Consider the following 19,211-nt stretch of genomic DNA (forward strand, 5'->3'; position numbering starts at 1 on the left):
AACCCTACATTCACACATCATCCTCTGACTTCTACACATGTGCCATGAAATGCTCATGTCCCTCATGCCTAATAATAATAATAATAATAATAATAATAATAATAATAATAAATTTTTAAATCTCAGACACTAGAATTAGGTCAATCAATGGCAACCAAGTGCCTTTAAAATTGATTATAGAGAAATACATGCAAAAATCCAAATAACCGTAAGTCATAAAAAATAAAATGTGAGGTAGTAAGAGAACTCAAAGAAAGGCACAATTCTTCTTTGTGTTGTATCAACAAAATTGCGCTGAGCAGGGAGATATAACGGTTTATAAACATATTATAATACTGTATCCCATTATTTCTTCTTCATTGTTATTGAAAATAAATCCAGGTCAGGCCTGGTGCTTCATGTCTATAATTCCAGCATTCAGAGGTGAGGCAGGAGGATCACAAGTTTCAGGCCTGCCCCAACTAGATAGTCACATAGGGAGATCCTATCTAAAATAAAATTAGAAACAAAAATCTCTTCAAGATAAATCAAATAATACCACATCTCATTGTTTCCATACATGTGTTAGATTAAATTATTAAAAATTATATAATATCATTGTTTTATACCAGTATAATTGCCTACTTAAAACTATTCTTTATTTTATGAAACATAAATTGTGACTTAGCAACTTTGCAAATGCCAATCGTGAGATTTCCTCCTATTTCACTTCAGTATATTACAATGTCTCATCAAAAGTCATAGAAATAATGTCAGAGAAAGATGAGAAGCTGAGGACTGGGGATGCCATGCACAAGGAAGCAATAAACCTCCCAAGTGACATGCCCACCGCGAAATGCTATAAATGAAGCAAAGAAATTGAACCCACTCAACTATAAGACTCATCTTGACTTGAAAACCAATCATCTTTTAAGTAATACACTTCAAACTTCTCTCAAAACTTTTCAATTCTCTAACATAACTTTCTAATTTAAAAGACAAACTCACTAAGACTTAAACTGATTACATATACCTCCATTTCCCAAAGGCTATAGAGACTTTGGATAGAAATATCCAGCATAAAGAATAAGTTGCAATCAACGTGCTAGACTCTCGAGTCATTTGATCATCAGGCCTGCAGGTGTAGTAGAGTACATAACCAGCATACGTGAACTTGTGGAGGCACGGAGTCCAGCAGCACATTCCCAGAGATTTTGTCTCAGGAGATCTGCTCTGGAGCCCAGAAGTCTGTAACAGGAACCCTCTCCACTTCACAGACACCAGATGATTTCATTTAGCACTGCATGTGTACTGGCCACTCAGAATACATCTTCATGAAAGTCACAATGGTCCTTATATTGTGTCCAAGAATTACATTATACCTGCTTGGTAGTAGTGTGCACCAGCTGTTTGAGGAGTCAAGAAAATCACAGTTTAAGAAAGAGGTCATGAAAGAAGATGACATTTGACCTAAGTCTTGAAAACAGATTTTTAAAAAATAAATCTAATCAAGAAGAGGGAGTAAAGAAAGGGAGGGAGCCTGAACACAGAGCAGCATGGCACAGCCACACTGGCCCGGACCAGGATGTTCACCCTGTGTGCTTTGGAACTCTAGCTCTGGATCATATTTGGTTGCCATATTTATTTGCCAGGTGTCTTGATAGATGGTAAGCACGTGTCTGTCACGCTACATTCAGACAGCTCATGGGAGAATTGGTCTGAGACAAGACGAGGAAGCTACATTAGGTCCAGCTTTTGGAATTTTTACCAGGATGTGCACACTCACACCATTTCCACTTCCTTCCACATTCCAGGAGTAATTGAACGGATCAGCACTTAAGAGCTAGGGAAGGCCAGAAGCACTCCATTTTTTTGTCAGGGAAAATGACAAAAAAATACTAAAATAGTGAAACCAAAGGCTCTGGAGAAAACGATTAATTACTGCAAATTATTTTTTCATTAGCTTTAGTATCAGTTTTCTTTGCTGTGTTTTCAGAATAAAATTGAAAGCTTAGCTAAAGTTGCATCATTTCTGCTGTAGAGAGTTCAGTTAATTGGGGAACTTAAGTTTTTAAAAATCTACAAATGACTTAAGATAGTGAGTGGAAGGGAAACCAGGGATTACCAATCTGCCTTTAGGTAACCGTAACCAGAGTGTGGTTTTCTTCACTAACACCGCAAGTTCACAGCCACTAGAACTGATGCTGGCATCTCTCCAGTCCCTGCACATCTGCCTTGATTAGCCACGCCCCATCTCCCTGTCATGCACGCTGAGTCCTCAGCTCCACAATGTCCGAGCCCTGATCATGCAGAAGCCTATTGCTAGGCCTTATCCCAGGTTGCTCGCTCCTATAATGTTTATCTACCAGTCACGTTTCATGCTTTCAGACAGCTTATTTGCACTGCTCACAGAGCACAGTTTAATTTCTGGATATATAAAACACACACACACACACACACACACACACACACACACACACACACACACATACACACAGAGAGATACTTGATCAGTAAAAAGAGCTATCTTTAGCTTCTGGCTTCAATTGTTATTTTTCTCTCCTTCCCAAAGTGATAAGGAGTCGTTTGATTAAGGGGGCCAGAAGAAGGAGGTTACCAAAAGGGCTTCCATTGTAAGCTGCTTTTGAAGCAACAGCGATTAGAGCTCTCTCAGACAATGCGGCGTGGGGAAGTCCTTGCCTTGCTGACCCACAGCAAGGCTGAGTTGTGCCTTCTTGCTAAGTGAACTCCCCAAAAGCATCCTGGGACAGCTGTGCTCTGGGAACAGCTATATCCGTTTCATTACCTTGCTTACTAAAGTTCAAATGGAGAGTAGTTACAGAACTCCATTAGCAGAACTCTAAGTGCCATTTTCTGCATGTGCTGGCTAATCTTATGTCAATTTGACACACAAGTTAGAGTGATCTAAAAGAAGGGAGCCTCAACTGAGAAAACTCCTCCATGAGATCTGGCTGTAGGCAGGCCTGTAGGACATTTTTTTAATTAGTGAATCATGGGGAGGACCCAGCCCATGGTGATTGGTGCCATCCCTGGTCAGCTGGTCCTGGGCTGTATAAGAAAGCAGGCTGAGCAAGCTATGGAGAGCAAGACAGTAAGCAGCACCCCTCCATGGCATCAGCTTCCTGCCTTGTTTGAGCCAAGGAAACACTTTTCCACCCCAAGTTGATTTTGTCGCGGTGTTTTATCATAGCCACAGCAGCCCTAACTAAGACACTGTATCCCAATAATAGCTCACGGTTTGTTTTCCATAGTGAACAGTGCCATGTATTGTACAAGCCCATTCCCCATATCCTTCCATAAAACCCTCATAGTGCTCTACAGAAAATGCCACAATTAGCTTCGTTATCAGATACGAACAACCTTAGACAAACTAAATAAGAGCCCACTCTTAGGTAATAAAAGTAAGTCACAGGGCCAGTATTTGCACCCAGGTCTCTGGTGTTGAAGTTCAAACCATACCACCTCCCAAAGTGGCAAGACAAAGTTCTCAACCCCACAAAAATGAAATGGAGCTGCCTTAAGCTACGCACTTACCAAGTACACTTGATCAAAAGTAGTTTCTTCATCGTTTAGCAAGAAGTAAACGATTGACTGATTCTAGACAACTCACAGCCGTAGAAGAAATATTGGACATTAAGCACTTCTCTTTTAGAGTTTTTTTTTTTCTTATTTGAAACTTTTTTAAGTACTAAAAAGTAACCCTATGGAGAAGAAAGTCTCCAGGACCTGGAGCAGGAACCTGAAACAAACCGGCATGAGCCAATTGCTTCAGGATCCCCAGCGTACCTACAGCAAATAAGGATGTGAATGCTTGGCACCTGAGGCCAGTGCTATTCCACATCACCCTGAGGAACGACGACAGGGCTTTCACGATAAGCCTGCAGGAGGGTGAACAGAGGATGGAACACTAGAAAATGCTGATAAGCGAGAATTCCTGACCACCCACTGGGTGACTGTGTGAGGTAGCAGTAACCTCCTAAATCCCAAAGCCAGCTCCAGGGAGAACAAAAGCACCTAGGAATTGCTGCAAGAGTCTGCCAGGCAGCTGTTAAATGAAAGGAGCCTAGGGGAGCACTACAGGCGGATGACCCTACTAAGCCAAGGGTCTGCCTCAGCTGCCACGAATACCATTATCGTTTTCACAGTCTGAGGTCAGTCATCCTCGAGACGAATCAAATCGTCTTATGTAGTCTCAGGGCTATCCCTTACCCAAAGAACATGGCTACGGGGGCGGGGGTTGGGGGTGGGAGAGGGTTAGAGTGCCGAAATGTGAATTTGCAAGATCCTTTAGTTTTGGAGCAGCAGTTCTCAACGTGTGGGTCGCGACCCCCTTGGCGAAGTGGAACAATCCTTTCACAGGGGTCGCCTAAGGCCATCAGAAAACACAAGTATTTAAATCATGATTCATAACAGTAGCAAAATAACGGTTATGACGTAGTAACGAAAATAATTTTATGGTTGGGGGGTCAACACAACATGTGGAACTGTATTAAAGGGTCGCAGCGTTAGGAAGGTTGAGAATCACTGTTTTAGAGGCTGAAGGTGTTCGAACGTCAGGGTTTGTTTACAACAAAAATCTCCCATGTTTATTAGAGTCGTTTAAGACAAGCTTGCCTACAGAAAAACTGAGAACGTTTGAGGGCATTTAAAAACACCGGGGAAGAGAGGGGTATGTGTGGAATTTTTCCTCCGTGAAAGGTATTCAAACCAGGAGTGGGCACCCGGGTATATGCAATAACTCTAGAATCCTTAATTCTGCGAAACTGGGGCAGCGCGGCTACTCTATTTGACTTACGGGAGGATCTAGTCCACTGAGCATCACTGGCAGTCCCAGAGTTGAGAGTTGCTGCAAGCATTCACATGTTTATCTACTGGCGGGCAGAAAATCAGTCGTGACTTCTCAATTCTTAGGTAAGCCTCGGCCAGGAAGACTGAACCTGGAACCGCTACAGGCTTAGGGCAAACGTCCCGGAAGGGTGTAGGGTGAGGAAGTTGGATGGTTCCAGGAAGTAGGTGGAGAGGAAGAAGGCGCAGAACTGGAGCTGATCCCACCGGGAGGGCGGGCAGGAGTCCCAGGCCACTGTGCGCAGCAGTCACGCGCGCTTTTGGCAGTACTGACCCTTGGGTTGCCGTCATCACTGAACTACTGGCCCTGATTTCGGTTGTTTAAAAAATAAATAAATAAAGGTTGTAAAGTGGGCGGCGGCTGGGGTTCCCGTAGCTGAGTCACAGCTCTGCCAACTTTCACTGCATTTCCCAGAAAGAAACCAACAAGACTCCATCCCAAAGCCCACCACTCTAGTCCCCCCAACTCTGTGTCACTTGACCTGGGCGGGAGGCGGGGAGCGTCAGTCTCACAACTGGGGTGTCTGTCCCCACTCATGAAGCAACTTCTCATCCCGGCGCCAAGTCTCGTGGTACCGGGAGCGCTAGCCAAGTGCCACCAAGCCCCGGATGAAAGGAAGGGAACCGAGCCGCGTCCTCACCTGCAGGACACTGACACCTCCACGCGCGTGGCGGGGATGGCCGCACTCAGCTGGTTCAAGTCCCCGATGCCCGCGGCGCTGGTGTAGCGGCTGTCCATCTCGAGCAGAGGCACGGAGCACTTGTCCCGAGCCCACAACCAAGCTGCGGCCGGCTGAGCGCTGCTCGGGAGCCGAGCTCCGCACCGACGGGAAGGGGTGAGGGTGGAGGCAGAGGAAGGAGGCGGAGGCGGCGCGGGAAGGGGAGGGAGGAGGCGGACCTCCTCGCGAATCCGGGGACCGTGCCAGTCCTGGCAAAGCCGCTACTGTGTCTCGCAAGTGGCTCTCTCGGGGCTGCATGCAGCCCCAGGGCAGCCGCCAGGCGGGGACTGGGTCTGCTCCCCCAACCCACCCACCGGAGCAGGATCTGAGGGTTGAGCGCAGAGACAGTGGGTGACCTGGACAGACACCGCGCCGTCTAGTGGGAGAGCCCCAGGTGCGGGCGGTGCAGCCTCCACACACCCATACTCTCCAGGGCCGTGGCTGCCTGCCCCCCTGCCAGTCACTCCGTTTCCTCTAGGGTGGAAGTCAGAGGTGTGAGCTAGAGGCCACCCCACTGAAAGGCCTCCTGTGACCCCGGCACATGCGCCCGACCCCCCCACCCCCGATGGCTTCCCTACTTGGGGCTACTGGAGTGATGGGGTGGTGGGACCAGGTATGGCCTCCAGCCTTTGACAGCGGGTGCAGAGGGGCGTGCCGATATGTGGAGCAAGCTGGGGCACAGTGGACGCTGTTGGGGCAATCGCTGCGTTGTAAGGGAGGAGGCTTCACTGCGTCTGCTGTCCCCTGTAACTTGAGGATTGGGTCCCTATAGGTGAGGGTCCCTTAAGGGAGGTCAGTCCTTCCTTTCCAAACGATGGGATTTCTGCCCTAGGGCCCGGGGATGCGGGGAAGGAGACGTCTTAACCTTGCAATCTAGCTCCCTCTCCCCAAGTGTGGTCCTTAAAACCTGGAAGCACGGTAGTGTAAAGCAGGTGCGCAGCCCGGGTGACCGGGGCGTTTGGCAAATAGATTCTGGGCGGCACGACTGGGGATGGGCAGGACGCGGAAGCCTCAGCAGCTTGCATGGCACCCCCACTTTATTGCGCACACCTGACCCCAGGCGTCACTGCGGGTTCTCTCGTGATGCCACAAGGGGGCGACGGAGAGCAGGCCACCTAGTCTAGGGAGGGAGGGTGGTTGGTGCTAGAGGGCAGTGCCAGCCTCCCTGGGCTCACCTGGAGAAGCAGGGGCTTACAGTGAGCCTCCCTTGTGGCATTTTAACTCACTTGAAGCCACGTGGCTAAAGAATTCGTGTCGTTGCAGGAGATAGGATGTGGGTGCTTACTGCTCCTTCCTGCCCCAAGAGCTTGTTTTAGTCTTTTTTTTTTCTCTTTTTCTCGCTGCCCCCACCTTCCTCTCGTAACCCCTTAAGCCCAGAAGTTCTGGTTTTCTACCTCTTTCCCCTATCACAAATTGAAGTGCACTTTATGACTAAAACTTTCCCTCAAATTCTTTTATTGCTGCCCGAAATTGATTTGGTGAAGGAGGTCTAGATGCTTTTTTAAGCGGACCAGAATTTTATTTTGTAGGTGCCTGTCGAAGAAATAAGAGGTAAGAATTTTATAGGCCTCTTCCTAATTTCCCACCTTACCGGGTCCGTGTGCGTGTCCATACATATGTGTGTGTGTTAATGCATTTATCTATATGTACAATTACATGCAGGTACTTAAAGTGTGCCTGCCCTGTGATGGATTTTGATGAGTGTCGACCTGTGAAGTTGTCACCATATCAAAATAATAAGCCATTCCCTCACCCCAAAAAGTTTGTCTCTTTTGTAATCAATCCGTCCTCTCAACATGAAAAACAACACTCCATTTTCAATTTAAAACCACAAAATACAGCATGCTCCACTTTTAATCTGATCCCTTTCACTCTGTAAAATTATTTTCAGGTCTATCCACGATGCTGTGTGCATCAATAGGGAGTAATCTTCCACTTATTAAGACATGCTACAAACTGGTGAGCCACCCACCTTGACAATGTGCTTGTTCCTACATTTGGGCTATTATGTATAAAATTGCCAGGAACAATAGTATGTAATTCTTCTGCGGATGTAAGCTTTCATTACTTTGGACAAATAGAAATAGAATAGCTGGATAAAAATGAAAAAGTATGCTTAATTTTTTGAGAAATTACGGAATTGTTTTACAAAATAGTTTTATATTTCTTATCCCCAAAGCAGTATATGAGTTCCAGCTCATAATGACTATATTTTCAGGAACTTACTCATCTGTATATGTACTTTGGTGAGATGTCCATTTATTTTGGAGTGTCAATTTTATTATTTCTGAGTTTGAAAGATTCTACATCCAGCATATAAGACTTTTATCATATATGATTTACAATGTGTTTTCTTTTGGTTTGAAAAATCTCTATTTTCATTTTCTTATCTATCAAAGAAGGTTTTCTGATTTGATCATTAACAGTTTTACAAACCCATGTCAATCCTAAGAAATTTGGCCTAATTGGATGTCACCAAAAATATATTTTATGCTTCCTTCTTGCAATTTTAGTTTCAGGCTTTATATTTAGGTCTATGATTTCTTTTAAAGAATTTCTTAAAATTAAACTCCTATACATCAGCATCAAAATTGTCCAGCACCATTTGCTATGAAGAACAATCGTGCTTAATTGGAATGCCATTATAATCTTTATCAAAAATTAACATAGCAAATAAGTTCACTTTTGAATACTGCCTTGTTCTGTTGCCCTGTTTGTCTTTATTTAAACCCAAATCAGAGTGTCCTGACTACTATAGCTGTAGACTTGTTTTAAATCGGATACTGATCAAAAATGATTCTATGGTCTCCTTTCAAGAGTTTTGCCGCTTTAAAATCTCTGCATTTTCTCACAGAATTTAGATTCACCTTTGCTGTGGGATGTTCTGTATGTCCTGTGGGGGCCCGTTCTTGGGTTCCTCGTGGCTTTACCCAGCAGGTCCGCATAGAAGATGATTGGGACCATGGGCCTGAGTGCAGGTGTCTGAGATGGTCTCCACTTGGCTGTGCTGGGGGATGGTCTGTATGGCAAATGTGTTGCTCTGATTGGTCAATAAATAAAACCTGATTGGCTGTGGCTAGGCAGGAAGTATAGGCGGGACTAACAGAGAGGAGAAATGAAAGAACAGGAAGGCAGAAGGAGTCACTGCCAGCCACCCGCCAGGACAAGCTGCATGTGAAAATACCCGTAAGTCACGAGCTGCGTGGCAAGGTATAGATTTGTAGAAATGAATTAATTTAAGCTATAAGAACAGTTAGTAAGCCGGGCGGTGGTGGCGCACGCCTTTAATCCCAGCACTCGGGAGGCAGAGGCAGGCGGATCTCTGTGAGTTCGAGGCCAGCCTGGTCTACCAAGTGAGTTCCAGGAAAGGCGCAAAGCTACACAGAGAAACCCTGTCTCGAAAAAACCAAAAAAAAAAAAAAAAAAAGAACAGTTAGTAAGAAGCCTGCCACGGCCATACAGTTTGAAGCAATATAAGTCTCTTGTTTACTTGGTTGGGTCTGAGTGGCTGTGGGACTGGCGGGAGACAGAGATTTGTCCTGACTGTGGGCAAGGCAGGAAAACTCTAGCTACACACCTTGGCAATGCCTGCGAAAACTCTTAAGATTTTAATTGGGTTTATATTTATCCCAGAGAGAGTCCCTAATAGAGAGGAACTGACATCAGAATTCATACTCTAACCTGAACCACTGTACATTTTGCAGTGATTTTAGGCCTTCCTCAATGTGTGTCGGTGCTGAACTGTTGTTCCCAGGGGAAGAGATTGGGAGAAACACAGGCAGGCAGAGACTGAGGCATCACTGCACAAGTCTGGGAACTCAGGCAAATGGCAACCTCCAGCAGAGGCAGGAGTTTTCACTTGACACTTTGAAGGGAGTGTGGCACTTGATGACAGGCTCATGACTTTCAATTCTATGGGAGTACAAGCTCTGTTGTTTGAAGCCTGTGGGTTCATGGCCCTGTTGCCTCAACCTCAGGAATGCTAACACTTGGTGGTAACATGACATCCGGGTCAATTGTTTCAGGTCAACACTAAGGAGCGTAGCATACTGAAGTCAGCTTCAAATGATGAAGGATGTAATGTTCTACTCATATCGCTAGCTTGGTACACACAGACTTACAATCATTAAAAATAAATCTATCTACGTGATCTTTACCTTTTCTACCTATGCTTTTATTTAGAAAGTGTATGAACAGCATGTGTTAAAACCCACTCAGGTGAACAGTATGTGACCTTGTGATGTGCTAAAAGCAAAGATAAATTATTCATCACAGCAGCCATCTGACAAACACTACTAGCTGGATGTCCCCTAGGTACTGGACACTGTTAGATCTGAAAGAGGAAACACTGAAGTTAGCAGATGAGGACCTCTTAGGGATTATATTAACTGAACCATTCAGTTTCTGTCATTTCTCAGATTTCACTGCTTCACAAAAGTAGAGGAAATTTCAATTGGTAATAAAAGTCTCCCTACCCATTAGTTTTAGGAGCATGTACTTGTAAACTAGAATAAGAAGAAGCCAATGGGGAAAAGACACAGTAGGGTGATGAAGACAGAAAGAAAGGAAAACCCCTACAAGCACCAAGAGACAGGAAGCAAGCGGCTTGTTCCCAGGAACTGGCTCTTCCTGAAGGAGCATCCCATAGCATCAGGGCCACTTCCATCACCTTACCTGGTGGGTAGCACTCAACTCAGACAGAACATGGAAGACTATAGATAAGTTGAAGCCTTCTTCAGGCTGTAGTTCTATCCCTTTAACATTTGTCTGTTGCTCCAACAGCTATACAACTCTAAATGAAGTCAGAATGTCCAGCACTGCTATACTCTTGACTTGAAAATGTTCTTAGAGAATAAAAGAAGACAGAACCAAGTCATCATCCAACCACTGTGGACAGTTGTTTAATCAGTAGGTTGTCCTGCTTCAAGAAGGCACATCTTAAGATAAAGTAAATTCACAAGAGCTAAGAATCGGCTGTTTAATGTTGGGAAGGGGTGGACACCAAAGCCACTGTGATGGAGTGAATAAAATATGCTCTCTAGCCAGACATAGCTGTAGAGGAACAGTCTTATTAAATAAGAAACACAGAGCCAATTGCAGAGTTAAAAGTCCAAGAGGTCAGAGCAGTAGCTGAGAGCTGAGTTTACCCTTCGCTGCTGCTGCTGTCTTTCCTCTCAGCAAGAGTAAGAGCGCTACTTCCTGTGTATCTGTCTTTTTATAGACTTTCTGTTTTGCCTTCTCATTGGTTGTAAACCCAACCACATGACCTCCTCATCACTGCCTGTCTGTACAGACCTCCAGGTCTTCTATGGTTGGTATTGAGATTAAAGGCATGTGTCTCCATGCTGGTGGTATCCTTGAACACACAGAGATCTGCCTGTCATGTGATTGGGATTAAGGGTGTGTGCTACCACTGCCAGACTTCTGCTATGGCTTGCTATTAGCTCTGACCCCCAGGCCTCTTTATTTATTAACATACAAATAAAATCACATTTCAGTAAAAATAAAATGTTAAAATGTCACCATACATAGCCTTTAATGCCAGTTTGCAGCAGGCAGAGGCAGGAGGATCTCTGTGAGTTTGAGTCTATCCTTGTCTACATAGCCAGTGAGAGTTGCATAGTGAGATTGTGTCTTAAGAAAAAAAAAGAAATAAATAAATAAAAGAAAGAAAGAAAGAGGAAAAAGGCTACTTTTTTTGTTTTTTTTTTTTTTGAAATAGGGTTTCTCTGTGTAGCTTTGTGCCTTTCCTGAAACTCGCTTTGGAGACCAGGCTGGCCTTGAACTCACAGAGATTGGCCTGCCTGTGCCTCCCCAATGCTGGGATTAAAGGCATGCACCATCACTGCCTGGTGAAAAAGGCCTTTTGAACACATGCCTTCTCTATGGACCTAATGACCATTTGAATCTGATCCACACAAAGTGAGTACAGTAACAGGAATTCAGGTTATTTAAGATTCTGATACAACCTGCACACTGATGCTTACATTGTAAAGTTGCCTTTGTGGCCAAAAGTCATGCTCTTGTCTATCTTGTATTTCACCAACTTTCCAATGACTAAGATAATCAGAAAACATCACTGTTAAAATCAACTATAAAATATTACAATATTCTGTATATAAAATATTACAATAGCATAATTGATGGCCATCATGAATAAATACCTGAGTATTAAATCCAGTATTTTAATTTTCAGGGGATAGGGGATTATGCATGGATATAAAGGTAAACCTGTTGTCAGATTAAATTTTCTCCTTGTTTGGCAAATGAATTTTATACTCAAAGAGGCACTTGGAAGGTAGGATTCTCCCTTTTCAGAATTTCAAATGTACTATGTATATAAAAGAACATATACCAGATTGCATTGTGAAGATCATTTCCCTCTGACCACAGGCCACTTAAGGAAACACCATGAGGGTTCTGGACCATGAGCTCACAGATCAAGTCACCCAACTAGCCTTAGTCATCTGGCCATGGCTGGTATAGGCTTTTAACACTTCTAGTACCTCAGCCATGTCTTCTGGTGTAACAAGCCATTCCCAAATTTAGTCACACAAAGAGCACTGGTTCCTTTTTCCTGATGATTTGTTTCAGAAACTTGGGTAAGGGTTGGCCAGGCTGCTTTTCTGCTCCATGAGACCAATGAGGCCGCACTCTTGGCTGAGAACCGCCAGCTCAAGCCTGACTTGCGCTAGAAACCCCGTGTCTGACAGCTCAGCTTCTTCCTCCAAGAAGTTGCTCTGTGGTTTCTCCTCATTTGGAGGAGTCTCTGCAGTGCTTTCCTTTTGTCAGAGTGGAAGAGGCTATCCCTGAGGTGCTGGGGCAGTGCCACAGTCCAAGGTGTGTCAAGAGGTGGGTGGTGCTGCTGAGCTGACTGGACATGCTTGAGAAACATTCCCATTTTATTTGGAAAGGAACTGAGAGTGGGCATCTTTGCAGAATTACTTAAAATAGTTCAGTGAGGATCAAGAAAGGTTAAAATTAAACAAAAGCACCGATTAGATCTTTCTGATATTTTAGATGTCTTTGGAAAAAAAAAATCTACAAACAAGAAATCTCCTGGTTTATGTTCTAACAAGAAATGTTCACTGTACTGAGCTTGGCTTTGTCCTCAATGATTGCTCTGCTCCCTATATCAATAAAAGAAGAGGAAAACTACAGAAAGCATGAAGAAGAGCTTCCTTGTTTTCAGTATCTCAACAGTTCATGTGATCCTTGACTTTAGCTAATTCCCACAGCATAGATTATGAAAGAGCAGGAAAAGAACAGCCACTCGTTTTATAAGACAGCAGCACTGAACAGTGTGAATGCTGCCTGAGGAATGTCCCAGTTAGTTGCAAAGCTTGGTATTCTCTCTGAAAGACCACTGTTCTCCTTGTAAACTAGGGATAAGTCATGTAACTCACTGAGAACTGAAAATCAGACTAGTGTGTGTGGCATGTACTATCATCCCAGCCCTACAGAGATAAAGGCAGAAGTATCTGTAAGCCCAAGGTCAGCCTAGGTTACACAGTAAATTCCTATCCACTCTGAGCTATACACGACTGTCTCAAAAAGAAAGAGGAGTTGTAGTCGGAAGGTTTCTCCAGTCCTGCCCGGCCCACGGTCCTGCAGCTGCTTATAAAATAATCACTCAGAGGCTTAATATTATTTACAAACTTATGGTCATGTCCTATGGCTCAAGCTTCTTGCTAGCTAGCTCTTATAACTAAACTCAGCCCATTTCTATTTTTCTATATGTCGCCATGTGTTCTGTGGCTTTACCTGTGCCCTATTACATGCTGCTTCCTGGACAGCGGGATGGCATCTCTCTGCCTCTCCTTTCTCCTTTCACTACCTCCCTTGGGTTTCCCCTCCTGCCCTGCCATAGGCCAATGCAGCTTTATTTATCAACCAATCAGAGCAACACATATTCACAGCATACAGAAAGACATCCCACAGCAAGGGATTACATGGATGACAATAATTTGGTGGTGCATTTAAACACTCTGACTTTATCTTCTAACTTTTCAGGAGTGGTGCAAACTGCCATCTCTCTGTGAAATAACGTTCATAGATGACTTGAGTAGTCCTGTTCCCAGAGAGCCACGTGCTCTGTAATTCAGCCTCCTGTCTTTCCTTAAGCTTGTCTAGCATGCTGTGTTCCATGCCTGGCTTCACACTGAATGGTGCGTTTTCCCTCTAGCCAGTCATATTCAGTCTCTGTGCCTCCTCTACAATGTCACAGTGTCAACCAAGTATCCACAATGTATCTTCATTTCATTTGTTTATTAAATAATGAGATTAACAGAATGACCCACTTTACTCAATAGGGGAATGGCAGGGAGAAAATGTTCGGATTCTTTTGCCCAAAAATAAAGTGACTGCTTATATTAAAACATTGATTTTTAACATGATTAGCCAATGATAACTAGCTAATTTTGAGAAATTTTCTAGAATATCGCCTATACTTTTCATAATCCTGATGTCTTTCTAAAAGGTCCACCATAAGAATTTCACAAGGACATGTTTCCGTGGTTACTAAACACAGAACAAGATTGTTTTTTTTTTATGCGTTCAGCCTCTGAATATATCAAAAATTTTCTTCTAAGTAGCCTTTCACTGAATCTGCTAAATCAGATAATTTTGTTGCTCAAAGCTGCCAAAAGAAAATCTCTTACAAGAATGAATGAGATAGATCAGGCCCAAAGACTGAGTGAAGCCTGGCAAAGGAGTCCGAGAACGCATTTTTAAAGGGTTGTAGACTGTGAATAATTTGCTCCTATGGAATCTTTCCTAAGTGTTGAATGTAGGCTTGGAAAAATATCACCTTTTACTTATCACTGTCAAAACTGGAACAATTATTTTGTGGCAATTTGCTTAATCTTGAATTCTCCTGCTCCCAATGAGTAACAGAACAGAGGGTCCATCTGTCTGACTCCCTGTGAATGGAGTCAGGTGTGGTGGTATTGTGTTCCCTAAAATATTGTGCATGCTAATAAACTTATCTGGGGTCAGAGACAAAATAGCCACAATATTAAACATAGAGGATAGGCAGCGGAAGCACACGCCTTTAATCCTAGCATTCCAGAGGCAGAAATCCATGTGTTCAAGGATACAGCCAAGCATGGTGACTCACACCTTTAATCCCAGGGAGTGGTGGTAGAAAGCAGGAAGATATATAAGGTGTGAGGACCAGAAACTAGAAGCATTTGGCTGGTTAAGCTTTTAGGCTTTGAGCAGCACAGTTCAGCTGAGATTCATTCTGGATGAGGACTGAGAAGCTTCCAGTCTGAGGAAACAGGATCAGCTGAGGAACTGGTGAGGTGAGGTAGCTGTGTCTTGTTCTGCTTCTCTGATCTTCCAGAATTCACCCCAATAATTGGCCTCAGGTTTGTTTTTATTAATAAAAACTTTTAAGATTCATGCTACAGTCAGGGGCTGTGTGATCAAGGACTGCTAAAAGTATCTGAAGTCTCCGGTGTGTGCTGCATTCAAGTGAAAGCTGATCATTCAATAGACTGTCCAGCAGGGGCCTGAAGATGCTAAAAGAATAGGAGTGTAGAGGTTGGAGTCAGTAGCTCAGAATTAGCAACGGAAGTGAAGAACTTATGGGAATAGTTGGGGTAGAAAAATAAATGAAGAAATAAAAACAAGGGCCAGCTCTAACAAGTTATGGAAAAGACAACAAAAAAGGTCCCAACAAGGAAACAGAAAGAAGCATTTGTGCAAATGAGTGGCTAAAACAACAAAATAGGTAATCACAAAAAAACAGTAAACAGGTTTATAAGGGAGAGTCGCTGTAGTCAACGCTGCTGAGATCAAGGCCCTGCCTTTATTCTGGAGCTACTGTATGTCCCAGTTAGTTTTTTGCTTTTTTTAAAAAAAAAATTTACTTATTTATTATGTATACAGTGTTCTATGTGCATGCATGCCTGCAGGCCAGAGGAGGGCACCAGATCTTCATTATAGATGGTTATAAGTCAACATGTGGCTGCTCAGAATTGAACTCAAGACCTCTGGAAGAACAACCAGTGCTCTTAACCTCTGAGCCACCTCTCCAGTCTCCCAGTTAGGTTTCTATTTCTGTGATAAACACCATGACCAAAAGCAAGTTAGAGAGGAAAGGATTTATTTCACATTCCAGGTCGCACTCCATCATAAAGGGAAGCCAGGGCAGGAACTCAAGGCAGGAACCTGGAGACAATCTGAAGCAGAAGCCATCAGAGTGCTACTTACTGGCTTCCTCCCTACAGCTTGCTCAGACTGCTTTCTTTTTTTTTTTTTTTTTTGGTTTTTCGAGACAGGGTTTCTCTGTGTAGCTTTGCGCCTTTTCCTGGAACTCACTTGGTAGTCCAGGCTGGCCTCGTACTCACAGAGATCCGCCTGGCTCTGCCTCCCAAGTGCTGGGATTAAAGGCGTGCGCCACCACCGCCCGGCCAGACTGCTTTCTTGCACCACCCAGGACCACCTGCCCAAAGGTGGCATCACCTGCAGTGGATTGGACCCTCCCATATCAACCACTGATCAAGAAATTTGATGCCCTAGAGGCTTGTCTACAGGCCAATCTGATGGAGGCATTTTTTTTTCTAAACACCATTTCAGTGTGCTAAAGGGTAAAATAACTTTTACAACCAATACGTAGGTACTTTTTGAGCACCAAATATGCCTTTAAGTTAGTTGCCTAAACCTCAGCAAAAAAAAAAAAAAAAAAAAAAAAAAAAAAAAAAAAAAGATGTCCTTCCGTAGGAAAATAACAGAGAACATAAAAGGCTCAAGAAGGAAGGGTAATAGCTCTAAAATAAGAGATGATGTTCCATTTCACTATTTGTTAAAGATAATTGAAAAATATCACCTTTTTCTAGTAGGCAAATACTGTAAGACAAGGAAACAGGTATCTTGATGCATACTTATGGAAGTGTAAATGGAACAAGCGTTTTAGAGGGCGACTTGGTAATATTCAGCAAGATTAAAAATGATTCAAATAGATACTCTTTGGAAAAAGAAAGAACTTTGACCTATACCTCATACCATATGCTGAAACTTCTCACACTGAATTACACTTTAATGGAAACCTCAGACATACAGCTTGTAGAATGAAATGGAAGAGAGCATCTGTACAACACTAGCTGGGGCAAAACACAAAACAAAACAAAAAAACCCAAAAAACAAATCTGACACCAGAAGCTAAATCCATAACATGATACACCAGGCTAGACCCAAACTTAGCCAGGTAGTATCACAGACCTGTTAGCTCAATCCTTAGAGAGCTGAGGTAAGAGAATGCCCACTAATTTAAGGCAAGCCAGAGGTACATAGTAGCCCAAAACAGCCTGGGATACATAGCAATATATATTTGTGCTTTTAAAAAATATTGTGAATAGCCGGGCGGTGGTGGCGCATGCCTTTAATCCCAGCACTCGGGAGGCAGAGCCAGGCGGATCTCGGTGAGTTCGAGGCCAGCCTGGGCTACCAAGTGAGCTCCAGGAAAGGCGCAAAGCTACACAGAGAAACCCTGTCTCGAAAAACCAAAAAAAAAAAAAAAATTGTGAATAAAGACAAATTATATCTTGGAGAAATATTTTGCAAAATACACAATTAACTATTAGAATAAATAAATATTTGTATAGTCTCAAGTTGGGAAGAAACTAAGAATCCAATCTGAAAATCAACCTGTAAACATTTAAGGAGAAACTTCACAAAAGAGCAAGTATGAACAGCAAATAAGCCCATTAAAAATGCTCTGCTCTATAAAACTACAGAGAGGCACACACTGACCTTGCCGTGGGAAACCACTGTGTACAGAGACAGAGAAAACTGATGAGTCTCTGATCCTAAGCATTGGGCACAGGGTGTGGGGCAACTGCAAATCATATGCCTCTCCTGGGATTACACAAGGGTGCAGCCACTTTGTGAAATAGGTTGGGAATATCTTTAAAAAAAAAAAACAAAAAACATTTGATCATATAACCCAGTCACTCCACCACTGAACATTTATTAAAGGTAAATGAAGTGTTAGTTAATACAAAGATGTATATGTGGATGCTCATGGCCACTTTATTTGTAACAGGTAACAATTAGAAGCAATTCAAGCCGGGTGGTGGTGGTGGTGGATGCCTTTAATCCCAGCACTCGGGAGGCAGAGGCAGGCAGATCTCTATGAGTTCGTTCGCGGCCAGCCTGGTCTACAAAGAGAGTTCCAGGAAAGACACAAAGCTACACAGAGAAACCCTGTCTTGAAAAACAAAACAAACAAACAAACAAAGCAGTTCAAATGTTTATGAAAAGATAAAGGGGGAAGAAATTGTCAACAGAAGCAACAACATACATTCTTCTTCTTTTTCCCCTTTTGAGACATGGTCTCTCTATGTAGTCCTGGTTGACCTGAAACTCACTCTGTAGACCAGGCTGGCCTCTAATTCACAGAGATGCACCTGCCTCTACCTCCCAAGTGCTGGGATTAAAGGCATGCGCCACCATGGCCCAACAGCATGGGTTATTCCTAAAGCAATTACGTTTAAGAAAAGAAGACAGAGACAACATTGCACATTGTGTATTCCTTCACATACAAACTGTAACAGAGATGCACACTAGCAGATTGACATAGTGGTTGGCTAGGATCCAACTTTGAAGGAGGGGCCAGTAAGCAGAGGGTATAAAGGCTAAAGGAAGTTCAAGAGAGGACAGCTGGGTGGGGAGCTTGATCATAGTGGCAATTTCTTGGTAGAACACATAAGTGGAAACTTACCAGATTAACCTCATGATGCAGCAAGAAAAAGGCTGAAGCTTGATGGTGGTGCTTTACCTGTTTTCCAATGGCACTCCAGACGCTGGAGTAAGCCCCAGGACACCACTGTGCAACTGTGTAGCTAACAAACAATCTTTCCATCCCTCTGCTATCTTGATTCTCACACTCTGCACCAGGGCTTCCAGAAAGGAAGGAATTTTCCCCTCACCCACCCACCTACCCTATTGCAGAGCAGATTTTTACTTTCCTAATCTCTTTCTTTATAGAACAAATATTTTCTTCTTGCCAGGCCTGATGCTTTGTTGTTTGTTTGTTTTTCTTCTCACTGTCATGTTTTCCACCCATTGTTCAGGTGGACAAGGCCATGGCTGGCCCCTCTTACCTTCCCATCCTTCTAGTAACATTTTCAAGTTTGTTTTACATTTTCATCCCCTGCTTTTATGAATGAGCAATCATGCTCGTTTCTTCGAGAATGCAACAAATTATCACGCAACAAAGGTTCTGTTCTCTACCAGACTAGATACCAAGACATCAATTCTTGCACCAGATCAAATGAGAGAAAACCTCTATGTGCCTCCCCTGGCTGAAAACACATGTTATACCAGGAGACTGTAACTCCTTTGTTGTGGACTATTATTTCAACTATGTAAAGATATGTTACATTTGTTTGTGCTGCATTCATTTAATTATATAATGATGTGTTGCATTTGTTTCACCTTGCCTGCCTAAGGCATCTGAATCGTCTATTAAAAAGCTGAACGGCCAATAGCTAGGCAAGAGAAAGGATAGGCGGGGCTGGCAGGCAGAGGGAATAAGTAGGCAGAGAAATCTAAGAATGAGAGAGAGAGAGAAGAATGGGAGAGAAGAAGAAGAGGAGAACAAGGGAGAAAGAGAGGGACATGCCTGGTGCCAGACAGACA

General features: G+C 43.5%; 1 protein-coding gene and 1 long non-coding RNA gene across 9 annotated transcripts in view; one reads left to right on the forward strand and one right to left on the reverse strand.

Moving 5' to 3' along the window:
- The window catches only part of Cpne8 (copine 8), a 230,951-nt gene extending 224,362 nt beyond the window's left edge, over window positions 1–6,589 (reverse strand). For all 4 annotated transcript variants that reach the window (XM_076556619.1, XM_076556618.1, XM_042264610.2 and 1 more), the window contains exon 1: window positions 5,487–6,589. In XM_076556619.1, coding sequence (XP_076412734.1) covers window positions 5,487–5,584 — 98 coding nt within the window. In that variant the 5' untranslated portion in view covers window positions 5,585–6,589. The remainder of the gene's footprint in view (window positions 1–5,486) is intronic.
- The window catches only part of LOC121824404 (uncharacterized), a 47,883-nt gene continuing 35,184 nt past the window's right edge, over window positions 6,513–19,211 (forward strand). For 3 of the 5 annotated variants that reach the window (XR_013046554.1, XR_013046555.1, XR_013046556.1), the window contains exons 1-2: window positions 6,513–7,115; window positions 10,347–10,472. This is a non-coding gene — a long non-coding RNA (uncharacterized LOC121824404). Of the gene's footprint in view, window positions 7,116–10,346; window positions 10,535–19,211 lie in introns of those variants that run through there. The other 2 variants (XR_006066065.2, XR_013046557.1) reach the window with 2 other exon arrangements.

This window comes from Peromyscus maniculatus, chromosome 20 (genome assembly GCF_049852395.1).
Source record: "Peromyscus maniculatus bairdii isolate BWxNUB_F1_BW_parent chromosome 20, HU_Pman_BW_mat_3.1, whole genome shotgun sequence".
In the NCBI taxonomy this organism is placed as follows: domain Eukaryota; kingdom Metazoa; phylum Chordata; class Mammalia; order Rodentia; family Cricetidae; genus Peromyscus; species Peromyscus maniculatus.